The 20327-nt window shown below is 41.5% G+C and overlaps 2 protein-coding genes across 3 annotated transcripts in view; both read left to right on the top strand.

The window, feature by feature from the left end:
* Positions 1 to 13048, top strand: part of LOC118117273 (cilia- and flagella-associated protein 251-like) — a 62620-nt gene extending 49572 nt beyond the window's left edge. The window contains exon 6 of the mRNA XM_035169382.2: positions 4486 to 13048. Coding sequence (XP_035025273.1) covers positions 4486 to 4587 — 102 coding nt within the window. The 3' untranslated portion in view covers positions 4588 to 13048. The remainder of the gene's footprint in view (positions 1 to 4485) is intronic.
* The window catches only part of fbxw7 (F-box and WD repeat domain containing 7), a 62126-nt gene that overhangs the window by 8830 nt on the left and 32969 nt on the right, over positions 1 to 20327 (top strand). The gene's annotated exons all lie outside the window — the stretch shown is intronic.

Genomic DNA, 20327 nt, shown 5'->3' with positions numbered 1-20327 from the left:
GTTGGAGCTTTTAAACAAAATATTTTTGCTGGTCTCTACAGTCTATCTATAATAGATGTTGGGTTGTCGGTCAAACGCAACAAGACATTTTGAAGTTGATGTCAAGGGGCTCTCTTAAAACCCTGATGGAAATGTCTATATTTTTACTGTAGTTTTACTGACAGAATCATTAATCATATTAATAATAGATTATTAGTCGGAGCCCTTGCATAAGCAGTAAGAGAATTTTCCAAAATATTCAAATATGGTTTTCCTTGGACAGGGACAATATGTAAACCATATCTAAATGTATATGATGTAAGTTTAAAGCCTCAGAGCTCTGATGACTGAACATCTTTTCCTCTCAGAGATGCACACTCACTGTTCCTTTGCCTGTCAGCGGCCAGGTGATTATATTCAGTCTGGTTGAGCCGATTCATCATCTGACATCGATTAACAGCATGTTCATTGTGAGAGATGATGGAAGACCGCCAGGTTCAGGCTGTGACGTCCATATTTATTATTTGCACAATTTAAAAATGACCTTGGCTGTGGTGAACTGCACCTCCCAGGTCTGACAAGTACGCCTGTGTTCAGACCAAAAATAGCCCGGTTGGAAAAAAACAAAACACCAAGAGGCTGCGTTGCTGCAGGTATTGGTGAGAAAATGAAATATGATCCGGGAGGTTTAGTTTGAGGAGCACACCCCTGAGTGCAGGATTATCACGTCCCTGAACACTGCATAGTGCTTCATAAAACTATGAGGTAGGATCACGCAACTCTTAGGAGTTATTGCAGTGCCAGTAATTGTATCTTTGGCCACAACGTTCCCACGATTGACAGCAGAACTAACATTCGTGCATTGAATATAAACGCTTGCTCACATTTGATTGGCAACAGCAGTTTTTTGCCGATTTAAGGTGACATTGAGTTTTTCCCAGGATGACCAGACATTTCTTTCCTGTAGCTGTGTTTGTGCTAAATACAGCCGCACACGTAACCCTCTGAATTCTTTCTTTTCTTTTTACCGTCTGCATACAAAATGGCTACTTATTTATTCAATTAAGTAGGTCCTCTGATACCTCTCTGACAATCTGCATTTTGTCTTTCAAAAGCATCAAGGCATTGTGCAGAGAGGAGCTGGCTGCATTCATTTAAAATGAGCTCCTACTTATGTAAATGTGCTGAATCAGAAGACTATAAATAGTGTCTTGACCATCTCCTGTAGATCTTTGTGCTGAAATATCATACAATAGGCTCCTTTTTACTTAGTTTATCGATTAACGTCACATCAGAATGTATCATGGCCAAAGAATATGAAAGATACCAGAATGTTGTCTCACTAACATTGATTTTGTTATGGTGTCATGCACAGTGTTCAGCCTAAAACTGGCTAAAAGAGGAAGTACAAAATAATTGTAATTCAGATGCCTGAAGAAGAAAGGCTACGAGTGATTAATTTTTTTGCTATCAGTTAATTAACCAATTTTCTTTCTTATATTAAAAATTTCCTTCAGCTCGCTTTGTCCGATCAACACTTCAAATTGTAAAGTCATCTAGTTTTGTTGGTTTAGTTATTATGCGGAACCAAGAAGTTTAAGCAAGTGAAAACATCAAATGTTTGACACATGATATTTAATTGATTATTAAAATGGTTTCAGAATAACTTTTTTTTTAATTAACTATCTGCTAAATGGACTGATAGTTATAGTTTGCGTGGAAGTTTCCTTCCTGCAGGAGCTCAAAAATCCTTGCGGAAAGTCCTTCATTCTTTTAATTCGAGAGTCTCATTTTTTCATCTGTGATAAATGAGAATAAAACATCATCCTGTCTGTTTATATGAAAATATGTCTTTTATTCTCTTTCAAGGACACACTTCCCCCTTTGTGTCATTAACAGAAGAGCAAAGTGGAAATTACAGCCGCCCTCGTTCCGCTGCTCTCTCTGGGCACGGAACAGAGGAAGTATGGCTGGCACACGCCTGACTCACTCTTCATGAAACATCAATACTCGCTCTGCCTACCTTATGTCAGTTTTGTAATTCTCTTCCTCTTCCTCCGCAGCCTTTTTCCTTCTCTCATTCATTTATTCCGTTTCTCCTCAGTGCAGAATTGCAGCCGTCCGTACCCACGCTGCTTATTGTCCTGACTGAATTGAGTCATTCAGGTTCAGTACGGACAAGTCCGCGTGAATCAGTTTCTCCAACACAGATTATTATTGATTTAGAAACTTTAACTTTGAGCCATGGCGAAAAAGTATGATTTTAATTATTCATAAAGTACAAACCTACTTAAAGTTTTTAAAGTTGCGATTGATCCGGATGATTGAACCACGAGATATTTATGCCTATTCAAGCTGTAGAATTGTCCCATGAACGGGGCTTATTCACTTCTGAGACCAGAGATGCCTGAAATAACTCCTCCACCGTGCAGCTTCTTCACAATACATCTTCTGGCAATGTTAATAAATTGATAAAGACTATCAGTGTGATTTCAATTTTGATATTTTACTATACATTTCTTTTTTTCTAAAGATATTCTTTGGGGGCGTGAAATGGGGAGAGAGAGCGGAAAAGACACTGAAAATGTCCGGTTCGACATCGAACACGCGGCCGCACTGAGACTCGAGCCTTCGTATGCTTTGATCTTCAGATGCAGTAGTTGAAAGCATTGCAGATTAAACAATTGTACTTCACCATAACGTCCACTGGACGCAGCTAGTTTCTCTTTTGCTTTGCATCTTTATGTGCAGGATCTAATTTCCCAGAGCAGCTTGCATCTCTGAAGCATAAAATCCACTTCTGAACTCACTTTAATGACAAGTGGCATAATATTAATGCTTAATGATGCGTTCTAATTGACTTTGTCTTTATGCACCTGTACATGAAACAAACTAGTTTTTATTGTTTTATGTTACTTAAAGTTTGTGAGGCATGGGAGCGTTAGGGATTTCCATCTGCTTATTGGCATCTTTTAAGATACACCGTTTTGGTGACAAAGAGTGATGGGATGTGAAGTCCTGAGCTGACGGGGGAGATTCCTTCGAGATAATGTTTGGAATCATTTTAGTCAGTTAACGTGTGTGTGTGTGTGTGTGTGTGTGTGTGTGTGTGTGTGTGTGTGTGTGTGTGTGTGTGTGTGTGTGTGTGTGTGTGTGTGTGTGTGTGTGGTGATGAGTAAGTAAAATATGAAGGTGGAAAAACAAGAAAAGCAAAAGTGGCAGAGAAGTGAAAAACACATTAATTTTCTTCCCTGTGACCAGATGCCTCTGTCTTTTCTCAGAAAGTGGACCTCTGTGTCTCGTGTGTGGGAGTAGTAGTTTTCACATGTTGCTCTCCGACTAACAAAAGGAACAAACCTGAGCTGAAACAGTCGAGAACAATGATAGTGTGCAGTAAAGCCAAGCACAGAAATTGCTTTTACCTCTCAGCTGTTTGTGCCGTTGAAGCCTCGGTGCTGATACCATTTCAGCCGATGCTGGTGCGTACAATTGGTCGAGAAACCGAAATCAATTTCTGTGAAGCCAAAAGAGAATTGCTTCAGCACCCACACAATGTTACATCAGACGCCCACAACAAACACCTTCATTACCGAGCTGTGAATCCCACCCTCCTCTAGTCCTCACAGAGGTCCAAACAGTTCCTTTCACATTTGTGTAGGTTCATACCTGTTCCTTAGGTGTGAACTTCTTAAACTAATGTTGTTGCAATCTGTCTTTATCGTTTGTGTTTTTCTTCCACAGTTAATGGGCTGTTTTTAGTTCACTGTACTGGGTCAATGAGCACATTTAGCTTTTTTTCCGTGTGAATTTGCCAAGTAGATCACAGACAACCCTCAGAAGAGCTTGCCAGATATTTAGAAGTGTCAAGCTGCTGTTTTAAAACCTCATTACCACGGCTGCAGTCTGAAAATAATGGTTAACTGTGGCAACGATACAATTAAACGGGCAGTTCATCCAAACAACGAGAGAAAACTCTAAAATGTTACTTTGCAATGCAAATGGAGACCTTTTTATAAGAAGAGTGTTTCCAGATTGACTGTCTGTGTTAGTCAGAACAATGCACAGATCTTATTAAGTTAACATTCGGTTTATGTTGAGAATCAAAGTAGCTCCAATTAAAACCTGAACCTGAGGTCTTCCAACATCGATTAATCTGGCCACAATTATACGTCATCTAACCACCCGCTCATTTTCCACTTGTTGACACCATTTCTCCAGTTGAGGGTCAGAGGAGGCTGGAGACTGTCCCAGCTCTCACCAGGAGCCTGGCTCCACGCCCTGCTCAGGTCTCCAACCTTTCACTGTGCAACTGTTGGATTTAACAAATAATGATATCGTGCTGTTTTAGGGTGGAAATGGCTGTAGCACTTTGCAGCCCATTGAACCTGCCTGTAATGCACTAATTAGCTCATGCTGGTTACCTCTGATGAGGCTTTTGCTTACACGAATGTTTCTCTCTTTTTTTCTCTCCCCTATGTCCTGCTCCCCGACACTCTGAACACACAGGTAAGAAAAATACTCTTTTCACTTTGTAGCACTTGCATCTGTTTCCTCGTCTTCTCTTGTGTCAGTTTCTCAGTCCCATCATGCCACGCACGACACCACTGAACACAATCCCACTGTGCTGGTCTGCAACAACTCCAAAATGCTGCTCTGTTACCTCCAGGGGGCAGCATGAACTAAAATTTAAATGATCACTGAGGCAGTTGAACGCTCAGTGCGACTGTCCCCATGTCAAAACACTGTTAGGAGTGGTTGTGACTTACAGCTACACCCTACGTGTTTACACCGTCTTGTTGGACATCGATGATATTGAGAGAGTTGTGGACATTTTCACTGCCCAGTCTGATCAGGATCCTGCACGTTGTTGCTGCTGCAGTCCTCTTTTGTGCCATGTCCACCATTTCTATTCCCGTCTCTGCATTTTGCCGACATTAGTGTTGATAAGCAGTCCACACATCTGCTTTGTTTCAGGCACCAACTCCCTCTTTTCATTTTCCACATGCAGACACTCCTGGCTAAGAGCCTCAACAAATGTTCAGGTTGTTATGACGACAATGAGTGCACCACTCAGTACTACATTAAGAGTCTGAAGGAGCTCTTACGCTGTTGCACACCTCCACATGCTTGATGAAATTGTAATTGTACTAAAAAATCCTTGGCAAATCCTAAGAAGGTCAGTTCTAAAGGATCCTAAGAGGTTCTTTTATTTCCAGCTTTGGTTCGAGAAGCGAGTTACAAAAAGATGAAATGCCAGCCTTCTATTCGTATATAGGATTTTAATTGATACTCTACCTATTTAAAAGTGTCTAATGTTTTTTTTGTGACTTGTCTGACAAACACATGATGACAACTCTACTTTTCATGATTACAGTATTAAATGTCATGATGTTAAAACCAAATCCCGGTTCAACCTGCGTAGCTGTGCCCTAATATGCTTTGATTAACAATATGTTGCTGCATTGTTTGCCTCTCAGCAAACGCCAAGGCTGCCATCAGGAAGTGAAATTACCAAGCGATCAGCCTTGGGTGCGCTAGACTTTGATGAGTCACCGGATGTAAAGTGGCTGTCAGTATCGCAACAGGGCACGGCATGTGGTGGCACAGGGATAATTGAGGACCTGGCGAAGCGTCGGTGCACCCTGTCTCCTTCGTGCCAGCGCTGGGTCAAACGCTGCATCTCTGTTGTTTCAGTGCCTCTGACTCACTGCAGGCTGCCTGCATTAGAAAGGCTGCCAGTGCGTTACAGCTCTGCTCTGTTGCACAACTCCAGACTTTTAACACAGCGTTAGTTCACCCAGCTAATTTCTGTGGAACCTGCCGAGCTTGTTTCATGCTTTCGTTGTTTCAGCTTAAACTACCACGTGGTCACTTGTCATCAAAGATCAAAAATGATTCCTGTGCACCGACAAAGTTTTCACCGACGTTGAGTCTGGTCTATTATAAACAAATGTGCTTATTTGCTGCTTGTTTTCTGTGGCTAATTTGTCTTGTGACGGGGACAAGTTACCTTTCCAGATTTCATGCATCTTATTCAGGGCTTTTTATTTGTGCTTATTTATAAAGAAACTGAAGAATCCGTCAGTTGTTTATTACGCTGAAGCAGAGATGAATATCCACTGTATGAAGTTCAGGGTGAAGATCACATTTACAAATGCAATTTATGTTGCAAGCATCGTAACTGGTTTTGGGATAATTTGGAGAAATATAATCTGGATGTAAATCTAGTCTCCTCCTTTTTAAAAACTCATACTTTAAAATCTGATTGCCTTGAGCTGCAAATTTATTTCCTTACTGAATTTAATGGCCTCTCAAATTTCAGTAAGCCCTATCACTACTTAGCTTATAGTTTGCACAGACACACTTGCCAGCTTACTCTACCCTAAAGTCCATGGGTCCATTTTTGTAAACAAGCAAAGCTCCGTACTGGACCCAACAGGTTATCACCTAGTCGAATAACCAGCCGCCCGGTTCCGTTAACATATGACCCAACCCCTCACCCGTGAACAGACACACATGCTACATGCACAGTCACTCACATCAAATGGGTTATGGCCTCCATGTCCTCCTGTTTTTTGTGGTTTAGTTGTGTTCTTGGGAAAGTACCTGTCACCAGTTGCTACACTTGCGCTCCTGTGGCTGTCGATGTGTTTCCTCAGCGACGCCCGGTGCTGGACTCTGCTCTATCCAAGTCTTCAGCTATGTTAGGCTATCGTATGTTTTATATTTAAGCCTAATCTCCTTTAATATAAACTGAAACCATCGAGATCAAACACCACATTCACATAAAAAACGTTTCCTGCAGATCCATCAAAGTGTTCTTTGTTGGTGCTTTTTCGTCCCCATGTGTCGACCAGCTTAGACGCACAACAACAAGTTCCTCAGCAGGACATCTGCATCCATGTTGAGGTCACATCAGGCTACGCAGGAAGCACAAACCAGAGCCGGGCCTGTTGATCTGTCATCTGTCCCAATGTCCACTGGAAGAAAAGTGCAGCTCCTTTTCCCACCTTAAACGTATTTACATATGTATTGTCATTCCTCAGGACGGCTCTGACCTCACGGTGAATAAAAGCATTGTCCATGTAGACAAGAGTGAGAATCTAATTTCAGCTTCTCATATTGATTCCTCTGTTTGGCGAACTGCCTGAGTGCATATGTCAAAGTGTACACACTTTATCTCGGTGTGAAGGGGAATTATTTTGCTGCGGAGGGATAATAATCGTGGAGTACCATTTGAAAAGGTGTGTGTGTGTGTGTGTGTGTGTGTGTGTGTGTGTGTGTGTGTGTGTGTGTGTGTGTGTGTGTGTGTGTGTGTGTGTGTGTGTGTGTGTGTGTGTGTGTGTGTGTGTGTGTGTGTGTGTGTGTGTGTGTGTGTGTGTGAGCTGTACTTCAAACCCTCCAGTGTTCTCCAGGGTGTTATCAGCACTCAAACATTAGACAGAAGGAGCCGTTAAGAACCAGACCAGAAAAAATTGTGTTACCAGTAATTTTTCTTTTCTTGCAAAGTGTTTTGCTTCCAAACTAACATTCAAATAGTGTGATCTGGGTTTGGATTCCTGGCCTCGGTTCGTTGTGTACGAGCATGCACAGGGTTGTGATGTGGTTCCATCAGAAATGCCAATTACTAAGCTATTAAAGACTATTGGCTCCAGAGTTTTGGCTTCTCTTTTAGGTTTTGCAGCTTTTCTTTGTCTCGTATCATTACCTCCTTCAAGGAGTTTCTTTTTTTTTTTGTCTCTGCTTGTTGGTTTGTGTGTTTGACAGCAAGATTACACAGGAACTACTGAACAGATTCCCACAAAACTTGGTGGAAAAATGGTACATGGGCCAAGAAAGAAGCTATAATAGTTTGGGGAATAGCTGAAATAGGACATTTTCATCCATTTCCCAGGAAAAAAATTCATGGCTCTTGATGCGAGGAATCCAGAATATTAAGTGGACTGATATCTATGAGTGTGTGCAGTGTGGTGCGGCTTGATTGAATTCAATGGGACTGTTGGGCCTTGGTGGAGGTATGCTCTCTACTGAGAGTCATTCTAGTTGTAGATTAAACGTCTTTAGGGTTTCAAGTGTCCAGTAAATCTTTGAAAATTATACTAATAAGAATCCAGCTTTAAGGGAGTTTGTGTTGAAACTGTTTGGCAAGCAGTCATGACCAGGAGATGTTTTTATACTTTATGATGTTTGAAGTGTTGTCATTTCTCTTAAAGTTGACGCCTTTGGAAAAACCTGTTGCCTTCCCCGGATTTTAAAATCAACAAAAACATATTATACAAGGTCACAACTTGTGACCCCGCTGAATTCCCCCCCGGTCCCTCAACAGTTTAGCTCTGTTTGTTTTGCATGGCCAGGAATTGAATATTTATCCTGACGCAGTTCCCTGCAGAATGTGGATTTTCATTAGCAATTCATGGGCCTCCTTAAGGCAGAATAACAAAGCAATCAATATGTCCTCCTGCGATGGGGATGGGAGGGGGGGGCATGTCGAAGGGATTGATTTATTAATATAAAATGGAAAATCAATGTGAGGCACCTCACGTGAATGCACAAGATGCTCAGATACAGTAACACAGAGCAGCTGGATGGGATTTGAGCTCAGGTTTTCTTTTTTTATACATCTCAGCTGCAGTGTGTCATTAGTGTGTTGAGTTACTGTGATGGATGACAATGAAAGGGATTCCATGGCTACATTAGATTTTCCAGCTCCGTCTCCTGACAGGGCAGCAGCATCCAAAGCCTTTTCATTCAAACAGAGCCCTGATGTAATTAGCACTGCCTCATTACTCCACTTCTTACCCCTCCCACTTGTTTACCATTAGTTCAGTGGAAAAACACAAGCAATGTTGGGGGGGGGGGACAGATTTAGTTTAGTCCAATGAGAGTTACTTCTGTGTTACACTAAAGGTGACTTTCAGAGGCTTTTCAATTTGGGGTATTTTCTATGTTACTACTTTTATAAAGGATACTGTAACAAAATGAAGTTAGTTATTACTCCTGGTAAAATACATGCATTATAGCTCCTGGACTTTTCCTGGAGTATTTGAGAAACAATTCGGTTTCCCTTTATAGGAGCCGTCGAGTCTCATGGCATTAAAAAGGGAACTTCTCATCTCTGCTCAATGCTAGCGGCTAAAAACTACATTCACTGCTACAAGCACAACCTCCAACTGATCTGTGTGTAGTGGATGACGCATTCTTCTTAACAGGGGGGAGGAGAATGTGTGGAATAAAAAAGACATTATGTTATATCTATATCATCTCATATCTTGCTTTATCGATATTGATCTCACGCTAACTGTCCTTTTAGAGTCGGGCAACACTATAAGTGAGTAAATGGTCGTCATTCATACAGAGCTTTTCTAGGCTTAACACGACAATTCACTCTCATTCAGAGCTTGTTCTATACATAGCACACCTCTGACTCACAGATGGTACATCATCTGGGGCAATATAGGGTTCAGTGTCTTGCCCAAGGACACTTTGACTGGAGGAGCTGGGAATCAGACCATCAACTATCTGATCGGCTCTTAGCCACCGCTGCCCTGTGATTCGGTGGAGTTTTCGTTCAAAGCTTTCCATGGATTGTATTTTCCAACCAAGGAATAATAATATTTTAAATAAATAGAACGTTTGCTCAATATCTTTAGAGCGCTTACTTTGTTGTTTAATGTTGTATTTCGCAGCGTCACTCTTGAACATGTGTATGTTCTACCTTCAAACCATTTCTACATTACAAGATAATTCATCAATTATTCCCAATATCTGCCTCTGTAGCCAAACTTTCACCCCAAACTATTCATCAGATCCTTTGGAGAAGTTCTCCTGCATATCTGTTTCCCGGAGTCTGTGGCGATGAAGTTTCCCTGGATGTGGTGAAGTTGCTCAGGGCCCACAGTGCCCACGTGTGCGCTTCATGCTTCATCTCCCCTGATCTTCTCAGGGCCTCCCTGACACCTCCTTACAACATCGGCACGCTACAGTGGATAAGAGAAAAGTGCTGATTTGATCCGACCGGTCTCTTTAATTTGTGATGAGCATGGGAGGGTGGGACCCTGCAGCGCCGCCAGAGAGCGTTGTGGCCAGGTTGTGCTTCTGCTCCTTCCCCCTAGCCAGCTGTAGATGCACCTGCCAAGTCAGCACCAGCCTCTATCCAGTGCACTTTCTTTTTCTTACCACCGCTAAAAGCAAGAGGAGAGTTTGTAAACTTAGATTTGACCTTTTCTTATATCCATAGAGACATAAAGAGCTTTTTTTCCCAGGTACCATTAAAAGTGACCCATTGGTCATGACTTTTACTTCGTTGAGTAATGACATTTACTTTTTTATTCTTTATCAAACCTTTCACCCGCCCGGACTTTGTTTACTGTGGGTGTCAGAATTATTTTCTGTCCCATCTCTTCAGTTAATATTAGTCCAATAAAAACCTTTTACCAGTTTACAAATTCATGTTTCATACTTGAGAATGTTTTAGTACCTCCTGAGCTGCCAGCCTTTATAGCATTTAGATCATTTATGGACACTTAAAACTGTGAAACAGGAAACTATGTTGTTAAGCTATTTTTCAAGGTAACATACAGGACATTCAATTGCAAAGTCTGTGTTTATAATATAGCTTCTACAAAGTATGATAAATGTGGATACCTTAAATATTTATTCTACAAGACCATCATATTTAAAGAGTAGGGTTAAGATGCAAGTCACTATAAGTTCATGTTCACATATCTGTGCATTTGAAAGCACCTGCTGAGATTTGGATTCACACGTAAGACGCGCTGCCCTGTGGCAATTGTCTGCCTTACTTTTTCTTTTAGATATATAATTTTTCTAATTTATGCAAATGGGAAAATGTTGTCTATTTCCCCAGGGGCTGCTCAAGCCTTAAAAAAAGCTATTTAAAGCTTAAATACATCACAAATACATTTACAAGACAAATTAAAAGCAGGAAGATGTTTATATTCAGTGCTGTCGAAAATGTTAGACTAAATCGCAAAGCTAGCTAATGCAGCCTTGAGCTTTACTCGTGTTAAACAATTAGATCTCGCAAATGCAAGAGGTGTATTGTGGGGCCTTCTAGTCTACGGTGGAAGATGCTTGATGTGCTCATACATCGGTCACGGCGCAAACGGACATCTCAAATATTTAAGATCTTTTAATCACTGGTTCTTTATTTTGGTCACTGAAACAGACGCTCACTAGTTTGCACTGATTTCAACCTGGAAGACCAAAGCTGTTTTCAGACAAGAACTCTGGAAAATGGGGTCCGGACATTTGTCTGTGTTTGCCTTTCACATATGAAGAACGCAGCAGGAGATCGTCTGGGTCAGACGCGTTCACAACAACGACAAAGTGTGGAAAAAACCCTGGAGCATCTGACAGCAGACATTTGTGTTTTCACGTTCAGCCCCTGTGAAAAGTTTCAGGAAAATGCCCCGACTGCAGGTCTGAAAGCAGCTTGAGAAGTCAGAGCAGTTTTGACTAAAACTTAGCTTTCCATCTACAGTTTGTCTGTCAGACATCTTCAAAGATGTTTTAAATATAAATATTTGACTTTGCTTATGATGAAAAAGCACTCACAAACTTTCCTGCTTAATCTAATTATTACCCAACAAAGGAGAATATTAGCTCCATACGGATTCTGTCACAAGTAACTATGTCTGGTTGATTTGCTCAACATGATGCCATGTGTGTTTGCATTTGGTTGGCTCAGCACTTCCTCTAATGAGAAACAAGTGTTTCATCAGGACAGCTTGTGCTTTAGAGTATTTTTATGTGAGGTAAATCGCAGCCTGTATGGTGAGGCAAAGCCTGTAATCCTTAAAGTTGAATCTCTGTCAGCTTTTTCCTCTCAGCCCCAATGTGGAAGACGTCTTCCCTTGTAATCCCTCTCTGTTACGTCTGTTTTATCTTCCAGCGAATATTCAGTCAGGTCACAATTTGATGACGCGCTCGTCTTCCTCATCCTCACGCACTTAGTTTGTGAGCACAATGCAGAAGAAACACAGATAATGCAGTGATTTTAGACACTAGCTCTTTGCTTGGGAACAATGCATTTGTTCTAAGCACCTCTCCCTTGCATAATAATTAGGTGACATCGTCACAGAGTGTGTCAGAGACAGATGGCATGGGCCAAAAAGGGAAACTCTCTTGTCTTGGCTGTTTCCTTTTAAATATGATGGTTTCCATCCTGTTGGGGCTGTGGCCCGATGTTCATGGCATTGTTAGGATTGAGGTGAGTGACAAATTGCAATAATACACATGGTGAGAACTTGACAGTACATACCCAGCCCCTGATTTATGGCTTGGTGTCACATTTTGAGATAAAATTGGCCCCATTCTCCTGAAATTGAGGGCTTCATTAGCAACCTCTGCAGAATTCATTAGTGAATGGCAAACCCTGCATCCGTTGCCAGAATTGGTCGACTCTAATATCAAACAAGAGCCTTATCCCTGGATGAGGCCAGAGGCAGCACACTGCAGCCTGGAGGCCAGCGAGCATGAATCCTGTTGCCAGGCAACAGTTTACAGATAGAGGGAGGGAGAGGAGGGTTGTTGCGGGGTCCTCCGCTGCTGCCCACACCCCTGCCTGTCCTTCGTCATCATCACGTCAGGATTAGATCTGCAACTTGCCTGGCCTTGAATTATTGATTTGATTTTCCCAAAGCATTATCATTTTCCTGTGCCGGTCCTACCTGAAATGTCTGACTTGTCACTGATTGCCTCTCTGCTGAGACGCAGGAGGAAACAAAACGACACTTCCGTGGCACTGAAGTAAAATGAATTCCTCTCGATTGTAGCCATAAAAACTGACTATCTCAATTCTGCTCTCTGTTTCTTTGTAAGGATTCCTGAGCGTAGATAATATTCAGAGATGCCTGTACGTGATGTTTATCGCAATTACAACATGTAGTAAATTTCTACAAGACAGAAAAAACCAGAAGAGTTCTTCACTCATCACTTTAACAGTTTAAGAGTTTTTTCCTCTTCCTTTTTCGGAAATTGCTCTGCAGCCGTGTGTGTGTGTGTGTGTGTGTGTGTGTGTGTGTGTGTGTGTGTGTGTGTGTGTGTGTGTGTGTGTGTGTGTGTGTGTGTGTGTGTGTGTGTGTGTGTGTGTGTGTGTGTGTGTGTGTGTGTGTGTGTGTGTGTGTGTGTGTGTGTGTTGGGCGGTTGTTGGTTCGGGGTGCCCGTCTGTGATGGAGCCTTATTTGTTTCCTGAATGTCTAATCGGCCAAGTTCATGCCTTTGGCTACCCACTGAGAAGGGGGTCCTTGTTCAGTGTCTGCCTGGCAATCCCAGTCACTGCTGCTGTCCCCGGCCTCTTGTGCACATTACCATACAGCTGTCCCACAGGATGTAGTGAGACAGACACCCAGGAGCTTCAGAGGGAAGCTGGGCACTCCCTCTCTCCTCCCGCAGATTCAACTCACAGGCAGCAGCCGCAGCAGATGGGCTGTGTAGATTAAACCACTCGGCACATGGCAGCTATTGTGGGCTGCCTATTGTGAAATTTAAAGGTCATCTATAGGGTCAAGGCTGTAATGGTGTGGCGAGTTCCACCTACTCTGCATGAACTGTGTCCATGAAGGTTTTGGCTAATGATCGCGTTTTGGCGTGTCAGGAATATTGATCAATAGGCCACAGAGAGAAGCAGGCGTCACAGTACATGTGATACGCAGAAACACTGGGTGAAAGGATTTGCATTGTTTTTGTTAAAGTTGTTTATTAACGGAGTATTATCCTTTTATTTAAATACTGTAATGCCCAGATTTATTAAGAAATATATTTAGAGGCTGTTTTGATCTTTTGGTCTGAGAAAATATTGAATAAATCCGTCCCTAAAGCCAAATAGAGTTTGTTTATCAGTGAAACATCGATCTTGAATTCCAACATGTGGCGTTAATGTCATGGAACATTGCAGAGGAAATAGAAAGTGACTGAAATCGATGACACCCTTTGACTTAAAAACGCTGGATTGTAGCTGAGGGTCCGTGAACAGTTGGTTTAATCCAAATAATATATCACTCTATCAATCTTAAATTTAACTAAATATTAATTTCAGCTACTATGAATTTGAATAAGTAAATGTAGAGTTAAAGTATGAGGAGACATTTGCATAACCTACTTTGATAGCTGGTTCAGTTTGGTTCACTCTACTTTTCCTCTCCACGAGCAGAATTAACCCCCGAGTTGTGTTCCACTGTTTTTTAAATACAGGCCAAAAATCCCCCAGCAAAAAGATGGCGTGGTTTTCTCAGCAGAAACACGGAGGCCTTCCATGCTGTTGCGTTGTGAGAGTATGGTGAGAGTGTGTGTGCTGAGGGAAGTCTATTTTTGGCGAGGTCGTTCCAACCTCATCTCCATTTTCCAGTCTTGTGCTCATTTCATTGACTGGCCTGTTGGCTGCGTAACTTCCTTGTTGGGAAAATGAAGGAAAAGAAGGTGACAGCACGACATGTCAACTGGCTCTGCATATAAACGAACTGACAACCCATCACATGGCATTGTAGACAAAATCACAAGAAACCCAATAACTCATGTGTAAAGATTTTGTTTCTTGTACGAGGAAATCCCTCTGATCATCACTAAAACATTGACATTTCTCAGTCATTCTCGCAACGTATGCGACATTTAACAATTCCAGCAAACTTTGTACAGCAAACTTTAAAGGCCTGTATCCTAAACTGAACCTTTAAGTGTTCATGCTTATCGGTTGGGCCCAGGAGAACGAGCACCATTAGAATAGTCATGTTTACTTTCCTCTCGCCATCTGCTGCTCCGACGCCTGCAGTGGCTCTACAGATGCCGCTCCGCTCGCCCTCAGGCTGCGTGTCGTCAAGGTAGTCAGCTCATCAAGATAACTGACAAGCTTCAGAGAATGGAGCGAGTCATTTGACAGCGTGAAATAACAATGCACTTCCTGCCGCAAGGTGAAAATTTGAATGTTGAAGCGTGTTATCGTTTGACCTGCGTGCTAAATGGATGGATGTTTTCAAGTTAATACAACACCCTTGACCCTTAAACTGAAAATTCTGACAAGATTGACAAGGATTGTTATGTCCGGCGTTCTGTCGTCTACTTTGAACAACATAACAAGGTCCATTCATTCGTTTCAGAGCAGGGAGACAAATTAGCTCAACAGCAGTGGTGTTTGAAAAAAATTGCACATATTGTGTTAACGTAATGCAGAAACCCTTGAATGTGTAACTTTATAGTTTTTTTTGTTTGTTTGAAGACAAAGGACGGAGCTTTTTCAAAGGTTTGTTGAAAGAAACATGCAGATCTGACAGAATGTTTTACTGAACTTGAGACAGAGTTACCTGTTTGAAGAGAGTGTGTGTGAACAAAGACGTTTATAGAGGAGTCCTGCTACTCAACAGCTGCCTTAGCAACAGCCCGGAGCAAAACGCTTTAAGGGTTAATAATTTATAATGTTTATAGGTTCTTTAATATCATCTCTGATGTCGAACAATATGGGTCTAATGTTTTCAACTACTAAAGATATTTATATACACACACAGTTTCTAACTAATGCAATATTTCTAATTCACTCTGCCACTCCTGTTAACACGTACAAAGTACATGCCTGTTAAAACCAGCAAAACAGCTTCACAGATTATTTAATTATTGCAGTGAATTAGTTAGTGTAGTCGGAAGTTGAAAGTCACTTAGTCACTCTCTGGTGTATCAACATCCGCCTGTCCCCAGGGCTTGTTCTGTGCTGTATGACTCGAGATCTATGACAGTGCATTGTGTTTCCCTCTTGCAGGGCTCTCTGGGAATTGCCGTATCCATTATGCATGGCATAAAACACTACACATGAGCAAACAAATCAACAAACACCGGCACCTAGAGGTGTTTTTCTAAATGACCCGATACACACCTCTCCTCGTATCCGTTCTCTGCAAGATGGGAAGTGGGAGAGTGGTGTTGTCTGTGTAGTTAGTGTGTAGGAGGTCTCTAGGAGTATGTGTCAGAAGCTGTATGAGTCGGAGGCAGGGAGGAGGAGAAGACTGCAGCAAAAGCTGAATCGAATCAGTGAGACATAACCTATGTTTCCAGTGTATAATCCACCACCAGCAACTTTGGAATGCTTTCTAAAACGCCGCTGAACATTGGCCTCAAACTATTTATTCTAACGAAACAATGCCAGTTTATCTTCAATGCAAATTCTTGTAGCAGATGGGTGAACAATACCAGGCTAAAGTTCTTTTGCTGGCTTTTTTTTATTTGACCACAAATGCCACCCTCTTCCTTCTTCGCACCAAATATATTTTCCAGCCATTCAGGATTTACTTTCAGCAGCAGCTGGTTTCTCCTTCCTCTGTCCTCCGTCTGTCTCCATGTTGCCCAGCATGGGATGCAGCTCCTCAGGGGCCCCTCGCTGCCTACCCTCACAGCCAGACACATTTCCACCTCAGGATTCAATGGGCATATGGCAACCACCTACAACATCGACCTTACCAATTTTTCCTGCACATCTAATCAGTACATTTGTCGGATTTAACCAGTTACGTGCTTCTCTCCTGATTCTACGTGGGTGTTGTCTGTTGTCCCTGCGTGTGTGGTGCTTATATGGTTGAACATCATATGCAGGAAGAGTACAGCAATATGCAAATGTCTTCCACCGCTCATTAAATACATGCAGTCTGTTTCTTCTGTCTACAGCCACTGCAGTAGAATCAAGTATCTCTGTGTGTGTAAGGTGGGGTTGCAGGGGGTGAAACAAACATGCTTGCAAGCTATCCAAGGTTCACTGCTCCTCTGCCCTTCCTGAAATGAAACATTTATGACCCCTGACCTTTTGTCACTCCCTGTAGCCTTTTAAATCCTGGGAGACACATCTCTATCAGCATCACTATCATCCATCCAACTATTCCCACTACAGAAGTATGCCTGACAATACTGTCCTGTGTCTTTCCCCCGAACAACACATTCCACTCTTTTCTTCCTTTTATGTATAAAAACACTCCTCCTTTCATTAACTCGTTTGCCTCGTCCAACAATAGCTACTTGATCCTCAGCCATACCAGTAAGACAAGTTTCACTGCATATGAATAGTATTCAATGGCAAAGAACACTCTCTGAATCATCTTACTTATGATCATCTTCTGGTGCATTCTTTCTCCACGAGTAATGTTCATTTTCCCTCAGGCTGTTTTGTTAAGTAAGAGTCCCATGTCCTTTGTGTTCAGTACACACCACTTTTAGCTGCCTTTATTTGTTAATATGCAGAGATATTTCATCATCCATTTCATGGTTTTATTTCACCATTGGCTGAATTTGATGAATACGACAACAAGCTAACACTAGGGTCTCTGTTAATAGTGCACAGTGTTCAGGCACATACCGATTTTATAACTTGTCCATCTGCCCCAGCGTCTGTTTGATTCTTTTTTTTGTTTTTATAGACAAAAACACCTTTTTGATTCACTTGTGTGTCTGTGGTAGTCCCCACAATGATTAAATAGAAAAGAGATGTTAATCCTATTTGTGTGGAAGCTGTCTATCTCCTTCTATACTATATATATTCCTATAAAATGAAAAGGAAGATTTTATTTCTCTGGAACCTGACCTGGATATTTGCTACAGTAATGGAGGCCATATTTAATAAACTTCATAATTTAAGTATTACATTAAGTATTTGAACCAAGTAAAGTTATCATTGAACGTGCCAGTTAATTTACCTGTTTCATTTTTCCGACTTTTACATTTCCTGCCCAGTTAATTTACAGGTTCGTTTTTTCCCACTTTAATCGATTTACTTTCATTCATATATGTTCAGGGTGGTTGCTTCATCCTTTAAATATTCAACATGCACTTAATTACATTTTAAATATGTAGCCTTTTAAATTATATTCTCCATCACAGTATCCTGTTCTTTGCTTTAGTTAACATATACTTGCATAAAGTCTGGTCATGTCCACTCCACAGTCTGCATGCGAGTTAAATTGCTGTTACGTTGCATCACTCATCTTCCCCTACAAACGTCCAAACCAAAGATTTATATACTTTCATGTGCTGCCTTTTTGATCTCTCTCAGAATATGTCCATTATGTGAGTCTTGCGTTGTGCCATCAGACATGGAAGTCGATAGCAGTCAAGTAAAGCACTAAAAAGGTTGTGCTATCACCCACTCTGTTGGTGGTCCAGCCGAGATAATACCGACAAACAGACACTTTAGACAAGAGCCTTGGCTTTCAAAGCATGTCCAAGCAGACACATCTAAACAAGATCAAATGTGCCCTTCACTTTCTGGAAATTGGATTGTGTATCATCATGGAAGTCACGATTTCACGCTTATCCAACGTTAGTTTCTTCGGCCGCTGTCCATTTGTGCCATTTCTCCACTCAACCCGACTATAAAAAATAAGACTGACGATATAAGAGCCTAGTTTTGAACTTACAGCTGAGCAATCTTAAGACATGCTCACCTGCCTTCATCTCAGATCACCTTATCAGTCAGGCTCACCTGTCAGAGGGATCTACCTTAGTTTAATCTACAGAGAAGGAAAGTACAACAGTTAAAGTTCCTCATCCTTGACACAAAATGGCCTTCTTAGCCTTCTCTGGACATTTTCAAGTGGCACACGATCATATTGACAATATTTATCATATGGATTGAGGCTGAAGGGAGTGTCTTTAGTTTTGCATCTATTTGGTCATTGAGTGTTGGGCACACTGAAGTTTTGGCCTGATGATGCAACTTGATGAAAACTCATGGTATCACCACAATCACAATTCATATTTAAAAGTGACTACAATTCTTCCTTAGGGGACATTAACATTAACCAAATAACATGGCAATCCCTCCAATAGCTGTCTTGATATCACATATAAAATCATACATGTGTATCCGTGGAACATCAGAGTTGCAGGATTCATCCTCTTGACACCATGAATGTTTGTACCAAGGTGCATACCATCGGGATGAGAATCTATTCCCTGTTGTTGAGATATTTGAGTCAGAACTAAAGCAGTGGATCAACCAACAGACGTTGTTATCCCTGGTAAAACCTGAGGTTAATGCCCTTGTGAAGGGTGAATGATCAATGTATTTGCTTACATCATTGCTTATAGGGGCCCGTGTTAAATGGCAGCCTGTGATCCCTGATCCACTTAGATTAAGGTGAAATCTCAGTTCAGAGGCCACTCCGGCATATTTTCCCTTTGAAAGCCTGTATTTGGAACAGCAAACATGCAGATGACCTCTTTGTTGGAGAGATAAAGGATAGGATGGGTATAGATGATGATCCAGATGAGATCAGAGACAGGCTGAAATACCAAAGGCAGCGCGATGCACATGTTTCTCTCGTGAGCTCTGGTCAAGGCATGTGACCAAGACAGCGTTGGAATGTCCCCATGTAGTCTCCCACCACCTTCTCAAGCATATTTAGGGATCGAAAGATGACAGGAAACACCCAGCAGGCACAGTTTGGCTCCCTCCGCTTCATCTGGGATGCAGACTGGTAATTCTGGATGATTAAAGAGGTTTATTCGTTTCTGTGTAAATGTTCATGCTAGCCCCAGCCAAGTTTCGCCTGGCTCATCACACACACATTTCCATAACCCCGCTTTCATTTCTGAATGAGATATGACAGCTCAGGCAGCATCCAAATGCAAAACCGGATAGGTCTGTCATGGGAAAAGGGATTAGAAAGGGAGGGGAAATGTTAATACCTCCATGGTCCTGTACAATTTGCCATTAGAAGGTATAGTGTGTGACTTCCGTCTGAGGTACTTATCATATTCATATATTGGGTTTTCTGCAAGTAATATAACTTTAAACTCAAAATATTTAAAGTTTCATTACTACTTTCAAATAGGGCCAAATGCTGCTGTAAAACGTAGAGTCAGTCCTGACTAAATGTTGCCTTTCGTTAATTTCAGAACATGAGATCTACCCTGAAGTCTTTGCCAGAGACACTTAACTTATTTCATGTAGTATTTACTTTATATTTAAGTCACGTTCCCCTTAAATTTTTTCTTTGAAAGAATCTTAGTTTTTTTTCTGAATCAAGTATCTAAGTTTCGAGGCGATAGAGCTTGTGATTTGGGGCTCTGTAAATAAAGTTGATTTCGGACATTCCCTTTAAATGAGGTGGATGATACAGTAAAGAAGTTACTCACTGAATCTTAACTATAGGTAAAATGTAATGGAGATATCAGGGGTGCTATGACTCTCGGAGGGGGTCACAAATTTGTCTTAAGCTTTTTCTTACTACAGTTTCCAGTATCCTACGACTGAGCTGCCGTACGCTTTGGACTCTATGCTAATGGCCTTTGAGTATGATGCTTATGATTGAACAACATAACGATTCCAAGCATCAGTCCAGGCTTTAAAAAATGCA

The sequence above is a fragment of the Hippoglossus stenolepis genome, chromosome 2 (genome assembly GCF_022539355.2).
Source record: "Hippoglossus stenolepis isolate QCI-W04-F060 chromosome 2, HSTE1.2, whole genome shotgun sequence".
In the NCBI taxonomy this organism is placed as follows: Eukaryota; Metazoa; Chordata; class Actinopteri; order Pleuronectiformes; family Pleuronectidae; genus Hippoglossus; species Hippoglossus stenolepis.
This window is presented reverse-complemented; position numbering and strand designations above follow the sequence as displayed.